This window comes from Scardinius erythrophthalmus (assembly GCF_964197995.2).
Source record: "Scardinius erythrophthalmus genome assembly, chromosome: 12".
NCBI lineage: Eukaryota > Metazoa > Chordata > Actinopteri > Cypriniformes > Leuciscidae > Scardinius > Scardinius erythrophthalmus.
This window is the reverse complement of record NC_138232.1, coordinates 23094009-23115115: the sequence shown is the minus strand read 5'-3', so window position 1 is coordinate 23115115 and position 21107 is coordinate 23094009. Positions and strand designations below refer to the sequence as shown.

The window sequence follows — 21107 nt, the reverse complement described above, 5'->3', positions numbered from 1 at the left end:
AAATGTAAACGAAACATTTCCACACAAATTACCACAATCAGTTTAGGTTGATACTGTATGAACAAAAGTTAATTAAACAAATCTTTTGTTGAGTCAACTTAAATTCTTAAAGTGTCATACTAACCAGCAATTGTGCATGTTAGTTTGCTAAAGCCATGTCTGATTAGTATGACACAGGAACTTACATTTATTATTGTAACCAACCGTAACTAATTGGTGGAAAAGTTTTACTTAATTTCATTGAACAAACTTTTTTTTAAATAGTTTCATAGGAAGTGTGGGAATCCAGATTTATTAAAATGTTTAATTTAGGTTTACATTGAATTTAGCATGTTAAGGTTAGGTATAAATTATGATTATCAGAGTTTTCTAGCAAACGACTCTGGTCAGTCCTGTTTTACTGAAACTCTTGGAGTTTGTGTTTTAGCAAGAAAGTCCAGCCAGTCCTGTACTCGGGTCACAGTGTTTGAATAGATATGCTGAGTGGATTAGGGTGGGCAATGCTCTGTCTAAAACCGGTTCCTAAACCTGTCTTTTTCGGTTCCTGCCCCTAAATGTATATAAACTGTAAGAGAACATTTCATGTCAGACTTGGTGACTGCAGCTACCGACAGCTCGTGTTCTCAATAAAGAATCCTGCTGAAGAAACAACCAAGTCTCCTGGTCTTTCGATTCTAAGTTCACAACAACTTGGTGCCGTGAACCCGGGTGGAGAAAAAGGAAACTCAAAGAACTTCAAGCTCAAAGACCTGAATCCAGATTGAAACAGCAAGCTCAACAAAAGATCTGCTTTCCATACTGCATCTTTTGGAATCCAGAGAGAAACTTCCAGCTAAACAAAGATTACCAGACTGAATCTTTCCAGCTTCCTCCAGATTGAAACTTCAAGCTCAAAGATCTCAAAGCCTGACTGAGTTCCAGACTGAATCTTCCTTTACAACCAAGGGTTGGTGAGTTTCACTCCTCCATTCAAAGAACCGCTACAGACCAGTATATGTGTTTATCCTCTGTGCCGTTCAGAGAAGAGTTAACAGACAGCTGCAGGGTTTTGTTAACTAAGTTATCCTCTAAAAAAAGTTTTGTTTAGAGATGAAAGATACCCTCTGTCCGTCAGGGAAGATTAACATCACAGGTTAATATTGTGTATCCTTTGCTTTAGGCAGAGAAGAATTAGCTTTACGTGCTAGTTATTTTGGTTTATCCTCTGTTTTTTTGTAGACAGGGAGGTTAAGGGTGAAGTGTTGGTCATTTGGAAAGTTAACAATAGTTAAGCTGTGTTAACAAGTGTACCCTCTATTGTAGACAGTAGAGAGAAGTTTTAATGTTTTGTGGGAACAGAAATTCACAAAATGTTTAGGAAAAGTACTACACAGATTACTCCTTTTTGGACAGATAGTGAATTCAAGTCTTTGTTATCAGAGCACATGGACTCCATCGTGACTGAGCCAGTCAGATTCAATTTAACAAAGAAATTTGCCATTGATCCAGAGAAAGGGTGGTCAATTGAAGATTGCAAGAAAGTGTTGGGTGCATGTATCAGGAAGAAAAATCTGAAAGGCATCATCTGTTGTCACCGAGAATTTAGCTTATCCATTGCACAAGAACAAGCTTGTTGTATTGCTACGTTAAACGATCAGAACAAACAATTGCAGACTCACATGTCCTGTCTCAAGACAAAGGTGGGCCATGACAAAGCCTCAACCAAATGTGATTTAGAAGACCAACAGTCAGATGAAAGCTATCCTGATTTACAGTCTTTTGATAGTATTGAGGACAATGTCAATGCAGATGTAAATGCAGTTGAAGTGTGCGTAGCTAGACAAAAGCCTCAGGGAAAAGGTGTTGATACAGTTCCATTTGCAACCCCCATATTGCAGCCACAAGCAGTCAAAACATCTTTACATCCGAAAGATATTGAGAGAATTGCTGAAAGTTTGCCATCAGTGCAAAGAAATTTTTCTGAGTTTAGGAGAGCATTGTTCAGTAAAGTGCATCTTTACAACATGTCGTTGCCAGAAGTCACACAGCTGATGTCACAAATTCTAACTGAATCTGAATTCAACAATTTTGAGTCTGCTGTTACTTCCGAACTGCAACATGTCAGTAAAGGCGATTTGAGAGAAGGTGTTTTGAAAATCCTAAAGAATATCTTAGGACCGAAAATCGATTGGTCAAAAGTTACTAGCTGTGTACAAGAGAAAGAAGAAACTGTGAGTGAATATACTGAGAGGTTCTGTCAGGTAGCGGTAACGTACAGTGGAATAGTGGATGATTCCGAAAGTGTGTTAGCTGACAAAGGAGCTCTAATCCGAATTTGGGCAGATGGTCTTGTAGCTGAGTACAGAACAGCCTTGCCATTCCTAGATATTACGTGGGCTAAAAGAACTCTCAGAAGTAACCTAGAAAGTTTAGCTATTTGGGAAAGAGACTCTGATGTCAAAGAGAGAGTAGGAATTGCAGCAGTTTCTGTTAAGGTCAACTCAGAGAAGCAAAAGAAACGCAAAAGTCCTAGAGAAGCCAGTTGTTCTTACTGTGGCAAGCACGGACATTTTGGAAATGAGTGTAGGAAAAGAAAAAATAATTTTAAAGATGTAAATAAGGTTACTCAGCTTCTGCTTAGCCTGCTTGATATTCTGAAGCAGCCCCTCCCCTCCTCGTTTAACTCGTGGGGCAACTTGATACAGTGTTAACCATTTGGGCTGTGAGTGCTTAATTTCCCCAGTAACTCACAACAAAGATTTATTTTTGTTTAATAGAACAAAAGGAAAGTGACTGTCTCAGCCTTTGTTTGGGGGACATTAAGTAAGACTCACAGCCTTAAAATGTTATACTGCAGAACACTACAATCAGACACCATCCTCTGTTAATGATGTTTATTAGGACTGATGTTTCACTGGAGAATGGAAATGTGCCAATTTTCTCACACACTGTACAGTGTGTACACAACACAGGGATAGAATAGGACACAGACCAGTGATGTGCCCAGGGGAGAACTGGAAGCAACAGGCTTTCGGGGGCCAACCCTGCGGTGAAGATTCCCTTATAGGCCCTACCCAACCATAGTCCATCCTCACCTCACTGTTCCTTTTTAGGTGTCTCATAAATTAAGAAATAGGGAAAGAAGGAACCACAATTAGCAGACTCAGATTGAATAGAGGATACAACCCTAATGTTTGTAGTCTTTACAATGAATACTGGTCTGTTGCAGTTGTTCTTTGCTTGTTTGTTTTTAACCATATGCACTGACCTACACACCTGCATATGAAGACCCAACCTCCAGAAAACAACTAGACCAACTGCAGAGACTACAACCAACACAGAAGAAAAAATACACTTTTGGACCCCAGAAACAACATCTTCTTAGAGCTGATGAATATGTCAAGAAATGCCTTGTTCGCTGGAAAGAACGTTTGCATGCCACATGCACCTTCAGTAGGAGCCGGAATCCCATGGGTGGCACACCCTATCTCTGTCTACAGCATCCTACCCAGCCAATTCAACGGCAGGTGCACCCTGGTTTATGTTCTACCAACTATCAGAGAAAATACACACTCCACCCCAAGCTCTCCACAGCTACAAAATTCAGCTCCTTTTATCAACAAAGATGGCTGCATTCCAGGACTCACTTGTGTTCAAACGTGGTGGTCAAGAACTCTTGGAACATTATGCCTTTCGTATGGTGTACCTGCGTGATGCACCCGGTTAATGGATCCAACTGAGAATTTGAACAAAATCCAACAAGACATTCTTGATCTTTCAACAAAATTACACCAGATGACTGAAGACAATTCTTCATGGTTCGGAAACTTGATAGGTAAACCCTGGCTGTGGATTAAAGAAATAGCAATGCTGCTGTTATTTCTCCTACTGGCGTTCTACGTATGCTTCCACAGTATCAAGTGTTTCATTCAACAAATGACTCACGCCTCGCACAAGAAAATCGACTGGTCCAACCATAAAAGAATATTACCCGTACGAACTTCACGGACCCTAATTGCATGTTTTGTTTCTGTGTCAGCATGCAATTACAGATGAACAACACAGAACTTGCTATGTGCCTGTAACTTACACAAGTTACAAGAATTAACTTTTAAGTGTATAAATTTGTATTTTGTGAGAGTTTTTTTAGACTCTCAAAGGGGCAAGTGTGGGAATCCAGATTTATTAAAATGTTTAATTTAGGTTTACATTAAATTTAGCATGTTAAGGTTAGGTATAAATTATGATTATCAGAGTTTTCTAGCAAACGACTCTGGTCAGTCCTGTTTTACGGAAACTCTTGGAGTTTGTGTTTTAGCAAGAAAGTCCAGCCAGTCCTGTACTCGGGTCACAGTGTTCGAATAGATATGCTGAGTGGATTAGGGTGGGCAATGCTCTGTCTAAAACCGGTTCCTAAACCTGTCTTTTTCGGTTCCTGCCCCTAAATGTATATAAACTGTAAGAGAACATTTCATGTCAGACTTGGTGACTGCAGCTACCGACAGCTCGTGTTCTCAATAAAGAATCCTGCTGAAGAAACAACCAAGTCTCCTGGTTTTTCGATTCTAAGTTCACAACAGAAGCATATTAAATTTGTACAGTAAGATACATTTTGCCAAAAGATGGTTTTAATACTGTGGCCAAACCATCTCCACTATATAACGAAGCTTATTCAAAACTGTTGGAAAAACACCTCAATTAGCCTCAACCACCAAATAGCATGACAAGTTGTTTTCATGTGTGGAAAATAACCTTAAAAACATTTTGACTGGTACTGTATTGTGCATTAAAATTCAAGCAATGAAACAAACTCAAACTTCGAATACAGTTGTTTATTTCACAACATCAGTCCATAAAAAACCCTACCTTTCTACTTTGAATCAGGAGCAACAATCATAACAATACTTCTTGGCATTCCAAGTAATATCAAATTAGGAAGTAAAGATGAAAACCAGTGTAAAAATCAAGTAAATTTAAAGCAGGGGTAGCCACCCCCGCTCCTGGAGAGCTACATTCCTGCAGTTCAGTTCGAGCATTGCTCCATCACACCTGGAATTTTCAAGTAATCCAAAACACCATAGTTATAACATGTGGTTCAAGTGTGTTTGATTGACTCTGCAAGATGGTAGATCTCCAGGAGTAGGGTTGGCTACTCTAAAAGAGATAAATTTAAATTGTGACTGTCTGACAAACACTTAACTGGTAAATATCAGTAAATTTTTCCTGCTTTCCCCAAATGATAAAACAGACGCCACATTCTTCTTGTGAGGAATCCATTACACGAGACTAAAACCCATGGGTGAAATACAAAAACATGCAGTAAAATTGGATTCTTTGCAATATAATTCGCACAGTGGGTCTTACCTGCAGACCAGGAAATGCTTCCAAGCCATTGTACCAATTTAAAACTGGTAAGTGAGAAATATCATATCAAGCATGTCATGTCAGTCAAATGTGTGGTGCAATTCAAATCCAACTTCTGGAAAGCTCATTCATGCAACTAGGTTATTAAGCGAAATATTTTTAATTGACAGTTAAAAATATTAAGGAGTGATTACAGCTTTATTCTTTACTATAAATGACTCTTTTAATGGTGTGTTAAGACTAAATGCCTATATGAACATTCCAGAACAAATTAGTTATTGACAGAGTGAGTGCATCTGTAACGTCATTATGGCTTTATCAAGAAAACCAACCTGCCTGAAGACTCCATTGTTCAGGAAACACTCACACAAAAACAAAATCAAGAAGAAAAAAAAAATCAAAATTAAGCATGTTTTATTACAATGAACATAGCAAAAATAATAATAAAATAAAACAAAACAAAAAATTACAGAGAGCATTTACCCTTGTGCTATTTAAACCCTGAACAAATGGATGCAAACAGTTAAAAGAAAAAAAACACCATGACAACAGTGATCTGAAGCCCTCACCAATCTGATGTTGGGGACGTAAAGTCCAACAGCACAATATGGTGCTGTGAGGGCTTCACTACTAAGATAAAAGCAGAAATCTTACTGGGAACTTGCCTTGTGCATGGAGATACTGTTAGGCCAGCGGCTTCAATATATTATGAACCTTTGTCTAATATACTGTACTTGTACAACCTGAATGAAACACAATAGGAAGAAAAGCAATACATGTATCAACTGTAACATTGATACTGCCGTTATCTTCTTAGTCTTTTTATTTAAAGGCTGAATCCAATACTTTTGTGTGATATTACATATCTTAAATGTCCGGTTTTTCTTCAGCAGTGGGTTTAGAGCTCATTGGTTTGGCTACATTAAAAGCACAAGATGAGAAAAGGTTTAACCTCCAAACCTAGTGGGACGACAGCGCTGTTTCAGTATCGGCTGCCTGGAGACATTACGGGTGGCCTTATGCCCATGGGAGGCCCAGGTGGGCCACCTTGGTATGGGGGCACCATTGGGGAACTCTGTCCATAAGGAGGCATGCCACCAGTCAGATAACTAGGCATGCCCTGTGGAGGACCACCATACTGACCTGAAAGCAAAAAAACAAAACAAAACAAAAAAAAAACAACATATATTGTGATTAAACTAGAGTGCAAGTTTATTATTTGTGTGTGTTAAGTCCTGTCAGTTCAAACATCAAGCGCAAGACTGGAACTTGTGAAATGACCGTCTCAGCGAGTATCCTCGTAAACAGTCAGTTTGTAAACAACTAACAAAGAATACTGATGCGTATCATTATATTGGATCCGTGAATTTATCTTGAAATGACAGCAGCCTAATATACCTGCAGCTATTTGGGTCACCACGAGTGTTAAACAACAAGCTTTAACCCCCTGAGGTCGGCTATCGCACCGGCGCGATAGGCTCGTTTTTTTTCCTTATCAGTGCAAAAACGAATCAAAATACTAATATTAATTTTTATCTTATATGCTTGTGTTATACATCAATCGATCCTGTTAAGTGTGTATTATTTTTGTGTATGCTCACAATAAAAGCAAAGTGTTGTGCTCTCTCTATCAGTGAAGTCAATTCTGAAACGCGTCTGAAAATGAACCATAACTCAGCGAATACTTGGTCAAACAGGCATACAGATACACAGGCATGAAGTTTGAATTCTTTTCTTTTAAATGAAGTAATTTTTATAAAAAACAAATATTCTGTTTATGTAATCTGTATGAAAAGAGAGAGATGTCAGTCGTTCTCATCTCAGCTCATTATGTTTTAATCTGCCCCGCCCACGGAGAGCGCGCGCTATTCAAATGCAAATGAATGAGGCAATCCATGCAAACTGTGAGCACTCCCATATCAGCTCGAGAAAACACATCAAGTTTATTCAGATCATTGTACTTGTTTACACTGTCTCGCAGCGCTGTGAGGAATAATAATAATGGAAAATGTACCTCAGAAGTGCTGGTATTTCGAGGAGCAACAGATGGAATACTATAGTAAGTTTTTTTCATTCTCAAGTGAATCGTGTTTCTGTGTGTGAATGAATGAACGGCAGAGATGCACGCTGTTTACCACAGCTCGCAAAAAGACAGTTTAAATTTGAATCGCGTTTCTGTGTGTGAATGAATGATCCGCTTTTAGCAAACTATATTGCTATACTGAGATGAGTAAAAATCGACTGAAATATGTTGAAATAAATTATTGTATTGTATAAGCAACGTATTAAACTGCAAATTAACATTTATATTCCTTATAATAAAAACGAAAGACCTATGTTACAGACATGAAAGACAACATTTCGTTGACTAGTTTTGGATAGATTATATATTTTTATTGTAAAATATCTGCCACCTCAAATAAGCTTTTGTTTGCCAATTTTTGCTAATGTTAAATATATATATATATTTTGTCAATGTAGGCTATATTCAAAGTAATGAATCCTTAACTTTGAAATATGTATGATAAAATGTATACTTTAGTTTTTACAAAGAAAGATTACACTTGAATTGTTTTAATTGTAACCTTTTTAATAAAAAAATATATTTACAAGGTAAATGTAAACAAATTTTAAAAGGTAAATATAAGCCTTTTCTTTAAATAATTCTTATTGTGTTTTATTATTGACAAATTTGGGGAGAGGATACATATTCCAAAAACTGAAAATACAGTATGAGAATTAACTGCACAATTACTAGACATGTTTTCCTTGGATATTATACAATTTGCAAGCACAATTTGTAAAAAAAAAATAAAAAATAAAAAAATTGAGATGCTTCCAACTGTGAACCAATGCTTTTGCATTCTTTCTTGTGGCTCAGTCACACACCTGAATGAAAGGCTCATTGAGTATGTGGACCCCATTGTCTCAGGTGTGAACCACTAAATATGCATGATGGTGTTGGGTCGTTGACGCCCTTTGCGCATATTGCCTTTCCAAACAAAAAGTGTTCTACAAGATTTAAATCAATGTATCGTTTTATGTGAATGATTAGGCAGGATGATTTTCACATCATTTTGAAGAAAAAACTCTAGGGAACGGCATCCATTAGTCAAGTCTTATTGACACATATTTAGTATGTGTTTTGTGGCCTTATTTCAGAAACTTTAGTTTTTTCAATAACCATGCATATTATTCCAACCAACATTATTCTCTCAAAAATACAAACATGTACATGCATGTTGCTCACATATTATGGTAGCCATGTTTGTGCTAAATAGTGTAATTACACCTTTGCCATTAATATGTTTATAAGCAACTGAAAAAAGCACAAATGTCAGGGCATGTCAGAACATCTCAAGGACCCCAAAAGTAAACCGGCCTTAATATGTAGCGGCTTTAAATGTTATACTATTAACTGGCAAATTCCCAGAACACATCCACCTACGCAATCTTGATCATATTCTGAATTAAGAAATCATTATAATGCAGTCAAAAATCGTTTACAGGGAACATAAATAATTACCTTCCGAGTCTTTCATTCATTTGTCATGTGACAGACGCAATGAATGGATCGTTCATGAACAACTCATTACTTACGTTACAAATCAAAACAAAAAGCAGCAAGGCGTCGTCGTATGATCATTTAAACGAGTTTTATGACAAGGTCAGTGTGTTAAAATTGATAAAATAATTGTCTGTGGTTCTATATGGGCTGTGGCAATCATTTTGAAAAATAATATCTCGCAGCAACATGGAAAAAAATAACTATGAACTAGTTCAAAATTTTGAGTATGAACTAGGAACTGAACTAGTTCATTTTAAAATTTGTGAACTGAACTTTGAACTAGTTCATGTAGAAAGTGAACTTTCCCAACACAGATCACTGTCCTTGATTACGATTGGCTGTTTGAATCTCTAAACATTGATTTAAAAAGTTAGTAATAAAATGAACCGCAGAGTATCATTACTAGTGTTGTCACGATACTAGAATTTCTAACTTCGATACGATACCTTAAAACATATCGATATTCGATACCATTTTCGATACCACAGAGAAAAACTGCCACAATATTAAGGGGGTATTTTTTTTATTTAAAGGTGCAATGTGTGATATTTCTGAGGATCTATTGACAGAAATGCAATATAAAATCCATAACTATGCTTTCAGTGGTGTATAAAGACCTTACTTAATGAACCTTTAAGTTTTTATTACCTTACATATAGTCATTTATATCTACATAACCGCGGCCACCCCCTTCTATGAAGGTCGACATATTGTGACGTCATGTTTCTACCGTAACCGACAGCGAACAAACAGCGCTACAGAGCGCGTTTCGTCACTAACTTGAATGAGAAGCAGCAGAAAAAGACGAAGCAGAAAACTCAGGTTGTCCCTGACTCTGCAAACGTGGAGAAAAACATGCTGTCTGAACGACGCCTCGGACATAGTAACGTTAGCTATTTCCCCTTACCTAAGTTAGCTGCTTTGATGCTCTAATCTTATACTAACTACCATGGAAACAAGCTATGGTAAAGTCAGTGAATAAAAGACTAACACAATGATAAACAAGTAAAAATAACAATCGCAATAACATGTGATTTTACTGAATAATTAAGTAAATATAATTTAATATAAAATATAATATAGAGAAACCTCATTGCTTGACTTGCTACTCTCTGCTGACTCAGACGACGACATCTTCCGATCCTACGTCGGCCACCGTAGCTTCTCATTCGAGTTTGCAATTTGAAGGAAAGGCCGCAGTTATTGACCAGTTGCAATTCGCAAATCTCACCACTAGATGCCGCTAAAAATCACACACTGCACCTTTAAAGCTGAATATAACAAGTCTAGAACATGACAATGAGGTATATTTTATAAAAATGTCCTGAGTTCTATCTGTTAATATTTTTTCTTTGGACCAGAGCTATGAGCTGTTGTATTTTTATTACCTACTGTTATCAAAGATTAAAATATACTGTAACAAATGCATTGTTTATCGGTCATAAATGCTGGTTAATACATTAACGTTATTATTTGATGAATAGATTTAAACACAAACGTGCGTGATACAATGCTCACTGGATCAACATGAAGTCAAGTCAAGTTACCTTTATTTATATAGTGCTTTTAACAATAAAGATTGTGTCAAAGCACTTAACAGTATCAAATTGGAGGATAGAGTGTCAGTAATGTATAATAATAAGATTAAACATTCAATTTTCAGTTAAAGGCATTTCATTATTGAATTCAGTGATGCCATTGACATTGTCTAGCTCAGTAATCGCTAATGAAGGCAAATTGCAGAATTAAATAATATTTTTTTGAATAAAGTTAAATAGGCACAAGTTAATTTACATTTGACCACAGTTGAAATATTTACTTCTAAGATTCCACAGTCAGATTATATTAACTTTAAGAACTACAGTGGAAAAACGAGACAACACACTTATAACAACAATACTAGGCCATCTTGGTTAATGTTTCAGAAAAGTTAAAATGAGAAGTTACAGGGGAGTTAGGCTACAGTTAGTTATAGGGGAATTCAGAAAGAGGTGACCCATTGATGGTGAGTAGCATACAGTACATGCTGCTAAATGGTCCCCCTGGAGCTTGTTCGTTTAATTAAGTCTGTTTTCAGAATTTAAAAATAGATGTGAGGGATATTGATAGCCAAACAATCTTTTGGGTGCCCGCAGCCCGCTCAGTGTGAAGCGTGTGTCCGCGCTATTCTCCGAAATGCCAGCTCGCGGTGTGTAGCGCGTGTCCGCGCTATTCTCCGACATGCCCACTCACGGTGCGTTTTTAACGCGTGTCCGCGCTATTCTCCGACATGCCCGTTCACGGTGCGTTTTTAACGCGTGTCCGCGCTATTCTCCGACATGCCCGCTCACGGTGCGTTTTTAACGGGTGTCCGCGCTATTCTCCGACATGCCCGCTCACGGTGCGTTTTTAACGGGTGTCCGCGCTATTCTCCGACATGTCCGCTCACGGTGCGTTTTTAACGGTTGTCCGCACTATTCTCCGACATGCCCGCTCGCGGTGTTCTTTATCAACCAAAGGCGGTCGCGAGGGCGCCGCACTCGCTATCTTTCCATTCACTTCACTTTTGCTATTTAACAAGAGCGAATGAGACGAGTGCGGTCACGTGTGGTGTTTGTCAATGCGCCTTTGGAGAGAAGTTAAAGTGACAGCTCGGCTAGTATAGGAGTATCGATACTTTTCGCTACATTAGTATTGGTATCGTTCAGATATTTCAGTATCGATATTTATCGAAATATCGATATTTTTGACAACACTAATCATTACACAGAAAAAGTGGCAGGTCTATTATTTTGCATTTACACGACTTAATGCACAGATCATTTGACATACATACAGCATCAGATTGTTTTGTTCTGTCTATTGCTATGGTTATCATTGTCAATCGGATTCAACTGTGCATTTTAATACAGTTGTCAATCCAGAAACTTGGATGTGTGTAGTTAGCAGGTAGCAGCATAAAAAAGACACTTTTAAAGTTTATTTCTGCTTCTAAATCATAAGTCTTTCTCTTGGCTGTCCAAGTGGAGTAGAGAGCACAATGAATTGTTCTTCACGTGCACAGTAACTGAAATGTACAACTGTTTAAAGAAAAGGTTCAATAAACTGTTGCATAGATATGATACACTAAACATCAATATCTATTCTCTTCCCCTTGTTTTGTGAACTTTTCAATGTGAAGCGCAGCACGCAATGACGCCATGTTGCTTCAAGCGCATCATTCTGCGCACGGGATGCACATAAGCTGCTCTAGTGCTCTATATTGAAGCCTTTCATAATAGGCCTATAATACTTTTGAATGAAAGATTATTATTGATGAATGAAATTAAGATTATTAATGGTCTTTCTTGTTCTGTCCTATCTATCAAATGTTGTTGCCTCATGTAAAAGCTGTGCTATACATTTAAAATAAATGTCTTTTCATCATTGTATTTTATAACAATACAAAGAGCAATATGGAACATTTTAAACAATGTTTTTTTTCCACTATAACAACATTTGCTGCCAAATGATCCACTAATCTCTTTTATAATAGCATTTTAATGAAACGAGAGAGCACATCCGCGGTGATAGAAGAGATGTGCGCTGTTATAATGCGTTGCTAGTGACAACGGTCATATAATTTAGTGTATGCTTAAAAAAAGTGCATAGAGCTGCTAATTTTATTTGTTGTTTGTTGATTTCCAAATATAAAACTTGTTAAAATGTTTTCAGTGTGTGTATCAGTTCTTTTTGAACATTTGCATCTAATTTGAACAAAACTGTGACAATATTGATAATCGTGATAATTTGGGTCACTATAATCGTGATATGAAATTTTCATACCGTTACATCCCTAAAAGAGGCCACTCTGTCCATCACAGAGCGCAAACACAAACACTCATGGGAGCGTTTTAAAAAAGACGGCTATCAGCGAGTACCACTGCTACAGAACTGCACATCAAATAAATCTTTGGCGGGACTAAGATTCATTTTTGGCAGCAGCTAAAATGGTTTTAATACAGGAAAAACCCTGTGACGATGACTAATCATTTCAACATAGAAATGATATGACCTACAGACACAATCTTACCATGTATGGGATGCCTCATTCCAGGCTGCTGAGGAGGTATCATTCCTCCCACTGCTCCACTAGGGGGAGCCGAGGCAGCAGCCGCTGCAGTCTGCCCAGACCGAGGGATTAGCCTCTGGTACCTAGGCAGCTGAGCCCGTCTCTCTTCCTGAATAGGGGCCAAGACAATAACAATGTAATGAGACACTTGCAGTAACAAGAACAAACTTTGGACTGCATGTATTCTCACAACATTACTTAATTGGTAAATTTGTGCTTTTATAATGTTCCCTTTAACACCAGATAATGCATTCACAATTACTTACTGTCAAAAAAAGTAGTTAGAGCAAAACTCGAGCACTCACCAGCGAAATATCCTCATCAGGGTGCATCAACTTACTGGTAGCACTCAAGGTGGTGAGGGTGGCTGGCTTACTTGTGACTGTGGCAGGGGGTTTGGCCACAGTGCTGGGGGAGACAGCAACAGAAGGAGTGGAGGAAGGCTGAGTGTAGGCTGGGAATGTCACTTTAGGAGAATCAGAGGTGTTTGATGGTCCTGATACAGTCTGCTGCGCCTGAAAGGAAAAACTGACATTTCAAAACATGCTTGGAAGAAAAGCAAATGTCTTGCCCAATCACAGCACGCACTGCTAAATTATTATTATTTTTTCTTAAAAAGTTCAAATGTAAAGTAGAGCTGTTTTGGATAATTCAAGAAAAAATTTATTTAAATTTTTAAAATGATAAAATTCATACAAAGAAAATACAAATCTTTTATGGTAAAAAGAAAAAAGTATGGTTAAAAACAAAAGCTAGTACAAGTACATAACATGTATATAGAACATGCTGAACGCAAATAGCATATGCATGCATCAAGAATCAAATCAAATCACTAAGCAGCTAAATATTGGCCTAAATACCAACACCACAGCTTCATATGCAGGTGTGCATATACTAATGGCAGAAACAAGCGTGTCTGATCTGCATGCTGTGCTGCAGTAAAGAGAAGCACACAAACTAGTGCGTACTTGGGTAGAGCTAGGGAACAGAGGCTTAGAGGAGGCAGACTGTGTTTCTGCACTTGCAGGGGCGGCGCTGGGGCTCGCAACACCAGTCCCCATCTGAAGCACAGAGAGAAAGGATAACAGTATATATAAAAAACACCTTTCCTTAGACTCAACTCAGGATTTAACGTCACAAAATAAACTGCCAATTACTCGCAAAAGACGGTTTATAACGAGTTATAGTCTCTTTAGCGACAAGAACTTAGCTGTTGTCCTTTACTGGCAATATATTTGTCAAAAAACAAAAAGAAAAGTTGTGCTGCGTTCAGACTACATGAAATCAGCCTGGTTTTGGTACGATCCATTTGATGTAGGGTGTCGTGATTAGGGTTGGGTATCGTTTTTTTTTTTTTTTTGATACCGGTGCCAAATCGATACTTTTAAAACGGTACCGGGTGCCTAGACGGTGCCCGAACAGATACTTAAAAAAAAAAAAAGCCTCAAAACGATGGTGAATGACATTAATAACGGCTTTTTTATTGAGAAAAAAATAAACATAAAAAAAAAATCTTACAATTGATTATTAAAATTGTAGAGCAAATATATGTCTAAGTACAAAACAACAAATTTACATAAATTCACAATAAAACCTAAGCCACCTAAAGCAAATACAATAATTTAACACTAAATAACACTAAAGTAGCCTAGTAATAAAAGCAAAATAGTCTGAAATCTATGAGCCTGACATGGGGAGATGTCCAGAAAACAGCCCAGAAACGACAAGAGTGGAGGACCTTCGTTCGTTACGCCAGAGGCATAATAGTCAGTCTGTATTCGGTATGCTACAAACCAGCTTTAAATTTCAGCAATTCTTTTCAAATTTTTTGCCTTCTCTGGCCAAATACGACACCTCTCCTGACTTATTGCATGTCCTGCACAAGTTGAGCGTTATTTTAGAACGCATCACCTTAAATGCCGTGATGCGAAACCCTTGTAAATGACAGAAGAACGCCGTCATTTACAACTGTGAAAATGAGCGCCCATCAGGATCAACTGAAGGATGGATTTTCAAAAGTATGTGAGGTTCGCGGCTCTATTATTGCAATAAACTTGCACAACGTTCTTGAATGAATAAATTTATTATATGTACGCCGGTCTGTTATTGTAGGGACATCGACTTTACATTTTCACACTAAACATGACGCGGAACAAAACGAACAGTGATTGGTTGCATTACATGTCAGTCAGTCCTTGGATGATATTTTTATTCTTAAATACATGCAAGTGAAAGCGTTTTGTCATTTAAGAAACCTTTATAATGATCATGATTCATGTTAGTTGATCTTTAACGCACAATGGGCGCCATGTTAGTACGCACCGCAGTTCAGAGAATTGTATCTATCAGATTTAGGCCTACAACACGTCAATTCATCCATTCTCTCAAAATACATTAAAGTAAGTGGCTGGTGAAGTGTGAGAAGAACAGAGTAAATTTTATGGTTACCAACACAATGTGTATCTAAACTAGGGCTGTAGTCAACCAAAGAAATGCTTAGTCGACCAAAGTCAGGTCCTGCGCAACGATTAGTCGACAAAAAAAAAAAAAAAAACGCGATGTTTTGCATTTTCATTGAACATTTATTAAACAATTGTCATAGAGCATTTATAAAACAATGAAAAAAAAAAAATCAATAATACATAAAACCATAATAATAATAACAGGCCTACAATTCTTTGAAAATTAAGTGATTTTTTTTAACTGCAAAGTGAGGAGCTCTGTCCTAGGTCTATAGTGACAGTCACAATCGCGCACCTGACCACACCACACGCTACAAAAAATATAACTGCTAAAACTGCCAAATAATGAAAAATCCTAACAAAAGCTCTCGTTTATACAGGCTGTTCTTCTTTACTTTCAAATGGGTTAACTTTTGTCCAGCCGATCTAGGCGTTTTAAAACAAACACACAAAAAACCCAAATAGCCTAAAAAACAATCCTAATAATAGGCTGTATAGAAGGAAGGCCTATAGGTTTATTTTCGTTTTGTTTTGTAATAAATAAGAAGCAAATACGGTATAACAGACAAAATCGGGCGCCCGCGCGGTCACATGCACGTTAACTGGAGCGCATCTTATCCTAACTTAACAAAACTAAGTGTATGCCTCACACAGACATGAGAAATACATCAAATACACAAAGCTTGAAATGTCTTTAAACGAAATAATTAAAAAAGAAAAAAGAAATAGGCTGATTATGATCCACTATGTGCATTTCTCTCTGTAGGCTCGTTCACTACGGAGAAGGCTATCGTCAACTTCATATTTGCAGCCGACAGAAAACACTAGTTTATTAATAAAAATCAATGCACTCGTCACCGGATTTACAAATTCACATCTAGCTTGTTGCACGCACACATATTATGTCGAAATAACATTATTATTAATAATAGCCTACATCTTTTAAAATATTTTATTGAATGCTGAATGTTGCGCTTGTTCAATTAAATAATTTAAACAATTTAATAACTCCGCTTCGCGTCGCGACCGCATTACCACCTCGGGTGTGCATTATTTTTCTAATAATTCAACGGCCTGTCGTCAATTATTCCTTACTTGTTCCGTTACCTCCAACCCCGTTTTGAGTCGCCGGTTCCACCCTTCCCTTTGCGCTCCGGGACCTCCCAGTTTACAAATTAAGCACTGGTTCTAACTGAATGAAAACAGCAAAACTACCTATATTCTTTACTGAGCGAGAAGCAGCAGTGCAGCCAGCCACAGGTGCGGTTCCCGAGTGTTCTACGTGATGCGCTAACTGTGGCGCTGTTACAAAATAGCCTGAATTAAAGCATTTAAAGTTGGGGATAAAACATAGGCTAATTATATTTAGAATACAGTAATATATAACTGCTTATAAAGGAATAAATATCAAGGAGTAAATCAATGAAAATTTCTTTACTGGTGAAAAAAAATTAAAAACATGCAACTGGTCGACCAATGAGAATGTCAGTCGACCAAGACGGCATCGACCGATTAGTCGACTAAACGACTAAAGTTGACAGCCCTAATCTAAACACGTCATCAATTTATAATTGAAAGGATTGCTATTGCCGCTTCCATAGACATCAGTGTGTATTTTACAACTATAAATGTTGTTTTGCTAGTACTTGTACTTGTAAATGTCTGAAACCTAAAATAAACCTTATGTGGTTGAAAACACTGAATAGTCGTGATATAATATGACTTATAATATGAGTCTGAGAGCGTCTGTCTCTGACTCAGCGCCAGCCAACACGTGAATGCAAATTTGAATTTAGCAGTTTAGCAAATTCTAATCACACCAGTGTGGACGTTCGTATCCATCAAAGGGTTACCTAGCGATCACATGCGGTGATGATGTATCTTACTTCCGTTTCAGAGAACCAGAGAGCAAATATTTCAACAGACAGCTGAGGCATTTGAGTGGCACCAAAATGAGGCACCGAAATCTACGTTTTGATTTGGTCCGGTTACATACCGGTTACTTAAGTTCAGGTTCCACATTGGTGCCCGGTTTCGGTACCCAACCCTAGTCGTGATGATTCATAAATGGCAATGGGCGTCAGGATGCAAGAGTAAGATCATTTTATCTCGCATGGTGTCTCATAGTGGACGGCAACCGTCGCTCCATCTGCGATGCTTAATGACATCCCAACAGAAAGACTAGGAACAGCAGAGTCAAACAACTCTTAATAAGCTGCCAAGAAATACAGTGTCAGAGTTTTATGTGAGAAGATGGCGGGCCCAAAAAGACAAGTCTTAAAAAGCTTACCGCGGTCCTAAAAGCAGCCGCTTCGAAGAAACTGACAGGCAAGTGTCAGTACGTAGCCGAAAAAAAAAAAAAGAAATAAGGGGCTACCCATAACCAGAGCGTCATCAAGCTGAAGGCACTAGAAATCGCCACAGAGCTGAACTTAGCCACCAGCAAGGCCCATCATTTCTTATTTCGGCTACGTACTAACACACTCGCCTGTCAATATGCTCGAAGCGGTGTAATGGATTAGCGCTTGCCCTCCGACTTCAGGGAGAAACTGCTGTCTTTTCAGCGCTATGAGATCGGCCTAAGGAAAAAACATTCATATCCTCTGGTTCAAATAATAAGGATCAAACACCTGTGTTTTTTGACATGCCAGCATCTGTCACTGTACATAAAAAAAGGTGAGAATTCAGTCACAGTGAAATCTACTAAATGAGAACAGGTTATTTTTATGGTAGCTATGCCATAAAGTGTTCATTTCTTAATGTGATTGTTGTTGGTACATTTTACCAGTATTTACCATACTTTAAATACAAAAATCTTACATTTAAATATGCACTATGAAAATAATTTTCAAATAAAATATTTTCTTTAAAAGACAGGATTTGGTTGTCAAAAAGCCTTTTTCCAAAAGGTACATCTTGAGGGGGCGGGGGGGTCGTCTTATATTCGGAGCAATACATTACTAATCCAGCAAACAAGTCAGTCTGGTCCTATGTTCAGTACCTGCACAGCGCTGGGGAAGAGAGGTTTAGAAGCAACAGACTGTGTGGCAGGTACAGCTGGTCTGCTGGCCATTCCAGGAGCTGTGACAGGAGCTGTAGGTGCCATAGGAGGCATGCCAGGCCTTGCAACATGTGGTGGCATTCCTATAAACAAGAAAATTATTTACTACTACAACCTTTTGACAGTTTTTCCCATTTTTGTCTATGCTTGAATATGATTACAGACGCACAAAGTTTTGGTGACGGAATATATTCGGAGCAAGAGAAAAAGTATTTTCTTTTAAACCCATTGATTTAAAACTTAACGTTTAATAGACACTCCTCTGATGAAGCGTTTTGAGTGTTTCATGTGCACAATATGGATAAGCTATAACAGGTAAAAATGTCAGCAGAGTGGAAGCACTTTACAGTGACCAAAAATTCAGCTAGGAGTAGCAATATATACAATTTGTTCAGCTAAAATAGAGGCAGCTTTTTGCCCCCCCCCCCCCCCCAAAAAAAAAAAAAACTTTACTATAACTCATTTATATTAACTAGTCTATTTAAATAGTTTAATGACTGTCTACAACACTGACCTGGTGGCATGCCAGGCATCATTGGATGCATCATCCCTCCCATTGGCATCATGCTATTCATAACAGAACCAAAGATTAATCACACTGGACCATAATAATAAGGTTATAATATACATAAATTAACATTGAGACCTACCCCGGTGGCATGCCTGGCATTACTGGTGGCATTCCAGGAATCATTGGTGGGACACCAGTCAACATATGTGGCATGCCTTAAGGAAAAGATATGAAGTCTTAATGGGCCACACTTTTGTTTGAGCTGTACTCTGTAAACTTTCGTCATACACACCTGCATAACCATGTGGCATGCCTTGGGCATGAGCTCCATGATGGATGCCTGCCTGGGTCATAGGAGGCATGTAGGCAGCCTGAGGCTGAGCAGCAGGCTGCTGAAATGATGAAGGTCCAGCTTCATCATCGTCATCATCATCCTCCTCATCAGAATCATCCTGATTCTGTTTCTTCTTCTGACTCTCTGCTCAGACAACAAAACAAGGTTATATATCTGTGACAAACCATTCTATTGACATTTTACAAACCACTTAGATTGCCTAAGCACTATTACACTGTACCATGCGACTTTTGTTCAAGTACTCTTCTCCGATCTTGCATGTCTTTTTCTGGAATACCCTCCATGCCGTAGATTTCCAGTTCTATGTCTGTTCTTCCTGGTATTGCATTAGGAACTCCGTCTATTGTCTCTTTGTGCACCTTTAAGAAAGGAAAAGATTTAATTCAACACCCCTTAGCAAACATCAACGTATTATAGGTTATAAAAGGTTCATACCTGCATGCAATGTATGGCTAATCCAGGCCCTGTGTACAGCTTCTTGTGACAAATATGACATTTGAAATGTTTGGCTTTCTGGTGCTGAATGAGAATCTTTTCATCATCAAAATCTCTGTTGCAGTACCTTAAATTCTGGTTAAGGATCACATTCAGGGGAGGAGAAAATGAAATGTTATAAATAAAAAGAAAGATGTGAAATGCTTCACATGAAACTTTACTGCTTTAAAAATGCATCTGACTGCGGTTCTAGATCACCATTACAGCGCAAAATGTTCAGAAAGCGCCTTGCTAGCTATCGTGTCTAAAATACTCTCTTAACCCTAACAAACATGAAATTCTAACTAAAATGGCATCAAGACAACAAAATGCACCAATACTAAACATGCAGGCGTCTGATGTTTTTTTTAATACGCAACAATAAATGTAACTGCAGCGTGAGACTGACAGCATGAGCTTAAAAAAAAAAAAAAAAACAGCAGATCACGCTGCTGCAACACAGCACTGAACAGGCCGCATCGGGTCATGGAAAAGGATACCAGCACCAAGGCTTCATTTGCTTCTTCTTCTTTCTTCCCATTTTAATAATAACTACTTATCTTCTTCTTATCCGCAGGGGAAATATTTCAAAACCGTCAATACGCACAGATTCTCGATTCCAGGTCTGAACACACAAGAAATGGCGCGGCTCCGCTAATATCTCTTCACCCACAATGCAGCGGTATATGACGCAACCACGCAGCTGCGTCGCGCGCTCCTGACTTAGACCCCTGATTCCCCTCCCACATAGGAACCAACATCTCTCAGCTTCGTCAACTGTTATTCCAATAAAATGACATTTCTGATGCAAGCTAAAATCCACGTTAGTTTTTCACCCTTATACTATTCCAGGCCAGCAAAACTGCATTCCCCCACACTACAAAGACAGAACTATCCATCAAAAAATAAAAATAAATTGTAGTCAGAAAAATGCCTTGTCCAAATAAAGGAAAATAACATTTTATTTCGTTAGTATATCACATCACAAAACATCTGTTCAGAGAGCTATCAGAATGAACGCACAAAATAAGGCAAGCTCATTATGTTATAGATTTGCAAAGGAACTTTGTGTTCTTAATTCTCTTTTTAAAAGGATAATGATCCATCCATGAAATATTAAGCACATTGTTAGGATCAAAAACATCAAATGAGATTTCAACAGGGGTGGATTGATGCCTCGCACTTTGTAACACATCTTTCCATCGTGGGTCAAAATGACCCGAAGCCCAGAAAGCTTATTTTA

General features: G+C 38.0%; 1 protein-coding gene across 4 annotated transcripts; it reads right to left on the bottom strand.

Annotated features, from left to right (window-relative positions):
• Positions 1-5740: 5740 nt before the first annotated feature.
• znf207b (zinc finger protein 207, b) lies at positions 5741-20630 on the bottom strand. 4 transcript variants are annotated; one of them, XM_081381728.1, is made up of 12 exons: positions 20365-20542; positions 19826-19952; positions 19611-19749; positions 19328-19513; positions 19175-19250; positions 19039-19091; positions 18465-18607; positions 13970-14062; positions 13307-13516; positions 12963-13110; positions 6304-6486; positions 5741-6086 (listed from the first exon to the last, which is right to left on the bottom strand). In XM_081381728.1, exons 1-11 carry the CDS (start codon positions 20403-20405, stop codon positions 6326-6328), a joined length of 1377 nt encoding a protein of 458 aa, XP_081237854.1. In that variant the 5' UTR covers positions 20406-20542; the 3' UTR covers positions 5741-6086; positions 6304-6325. The 4 variants fall into 4 exon arrangements, with proteins under 4 accessions (XP_081237854.1, XP_081237856.1, XP_081237853.1 ...); XM_081381730.1 differs by lacking the exon at positions 13970-14062 and having other exon boundaries at positions 20365-20545; XM_081381727.1 differs by having other exon boundaries at positions 5741-6486.
• Positions 20631-21107: the final 477 nt, after the last annotated feature.

Bases quoted from the DNA above. Each gene is read 5' to 3' on its own strand.
- znf207b (XM_081381727.1), bottom strand. From the start codon at position 20,405: ATGGGAAGAAAGAAGAAGAAGCAAATGAAGCCTTGGTGCTG. The intron at 19,953-20,364 runs GTATCCTTTTCC...CCAGAATTTAAG, and splicing joins CAAATGAAGCCTTGGTGCTG to GTACTGCAACAGAGATTTTG. The intron at 19,750-19,825 runs GTATGAACCTTT...CCTTTCTTAAAG, and splicing joins TAGCCATACATTGCATGCAG to GTGCACAAAGAGACAATAGA.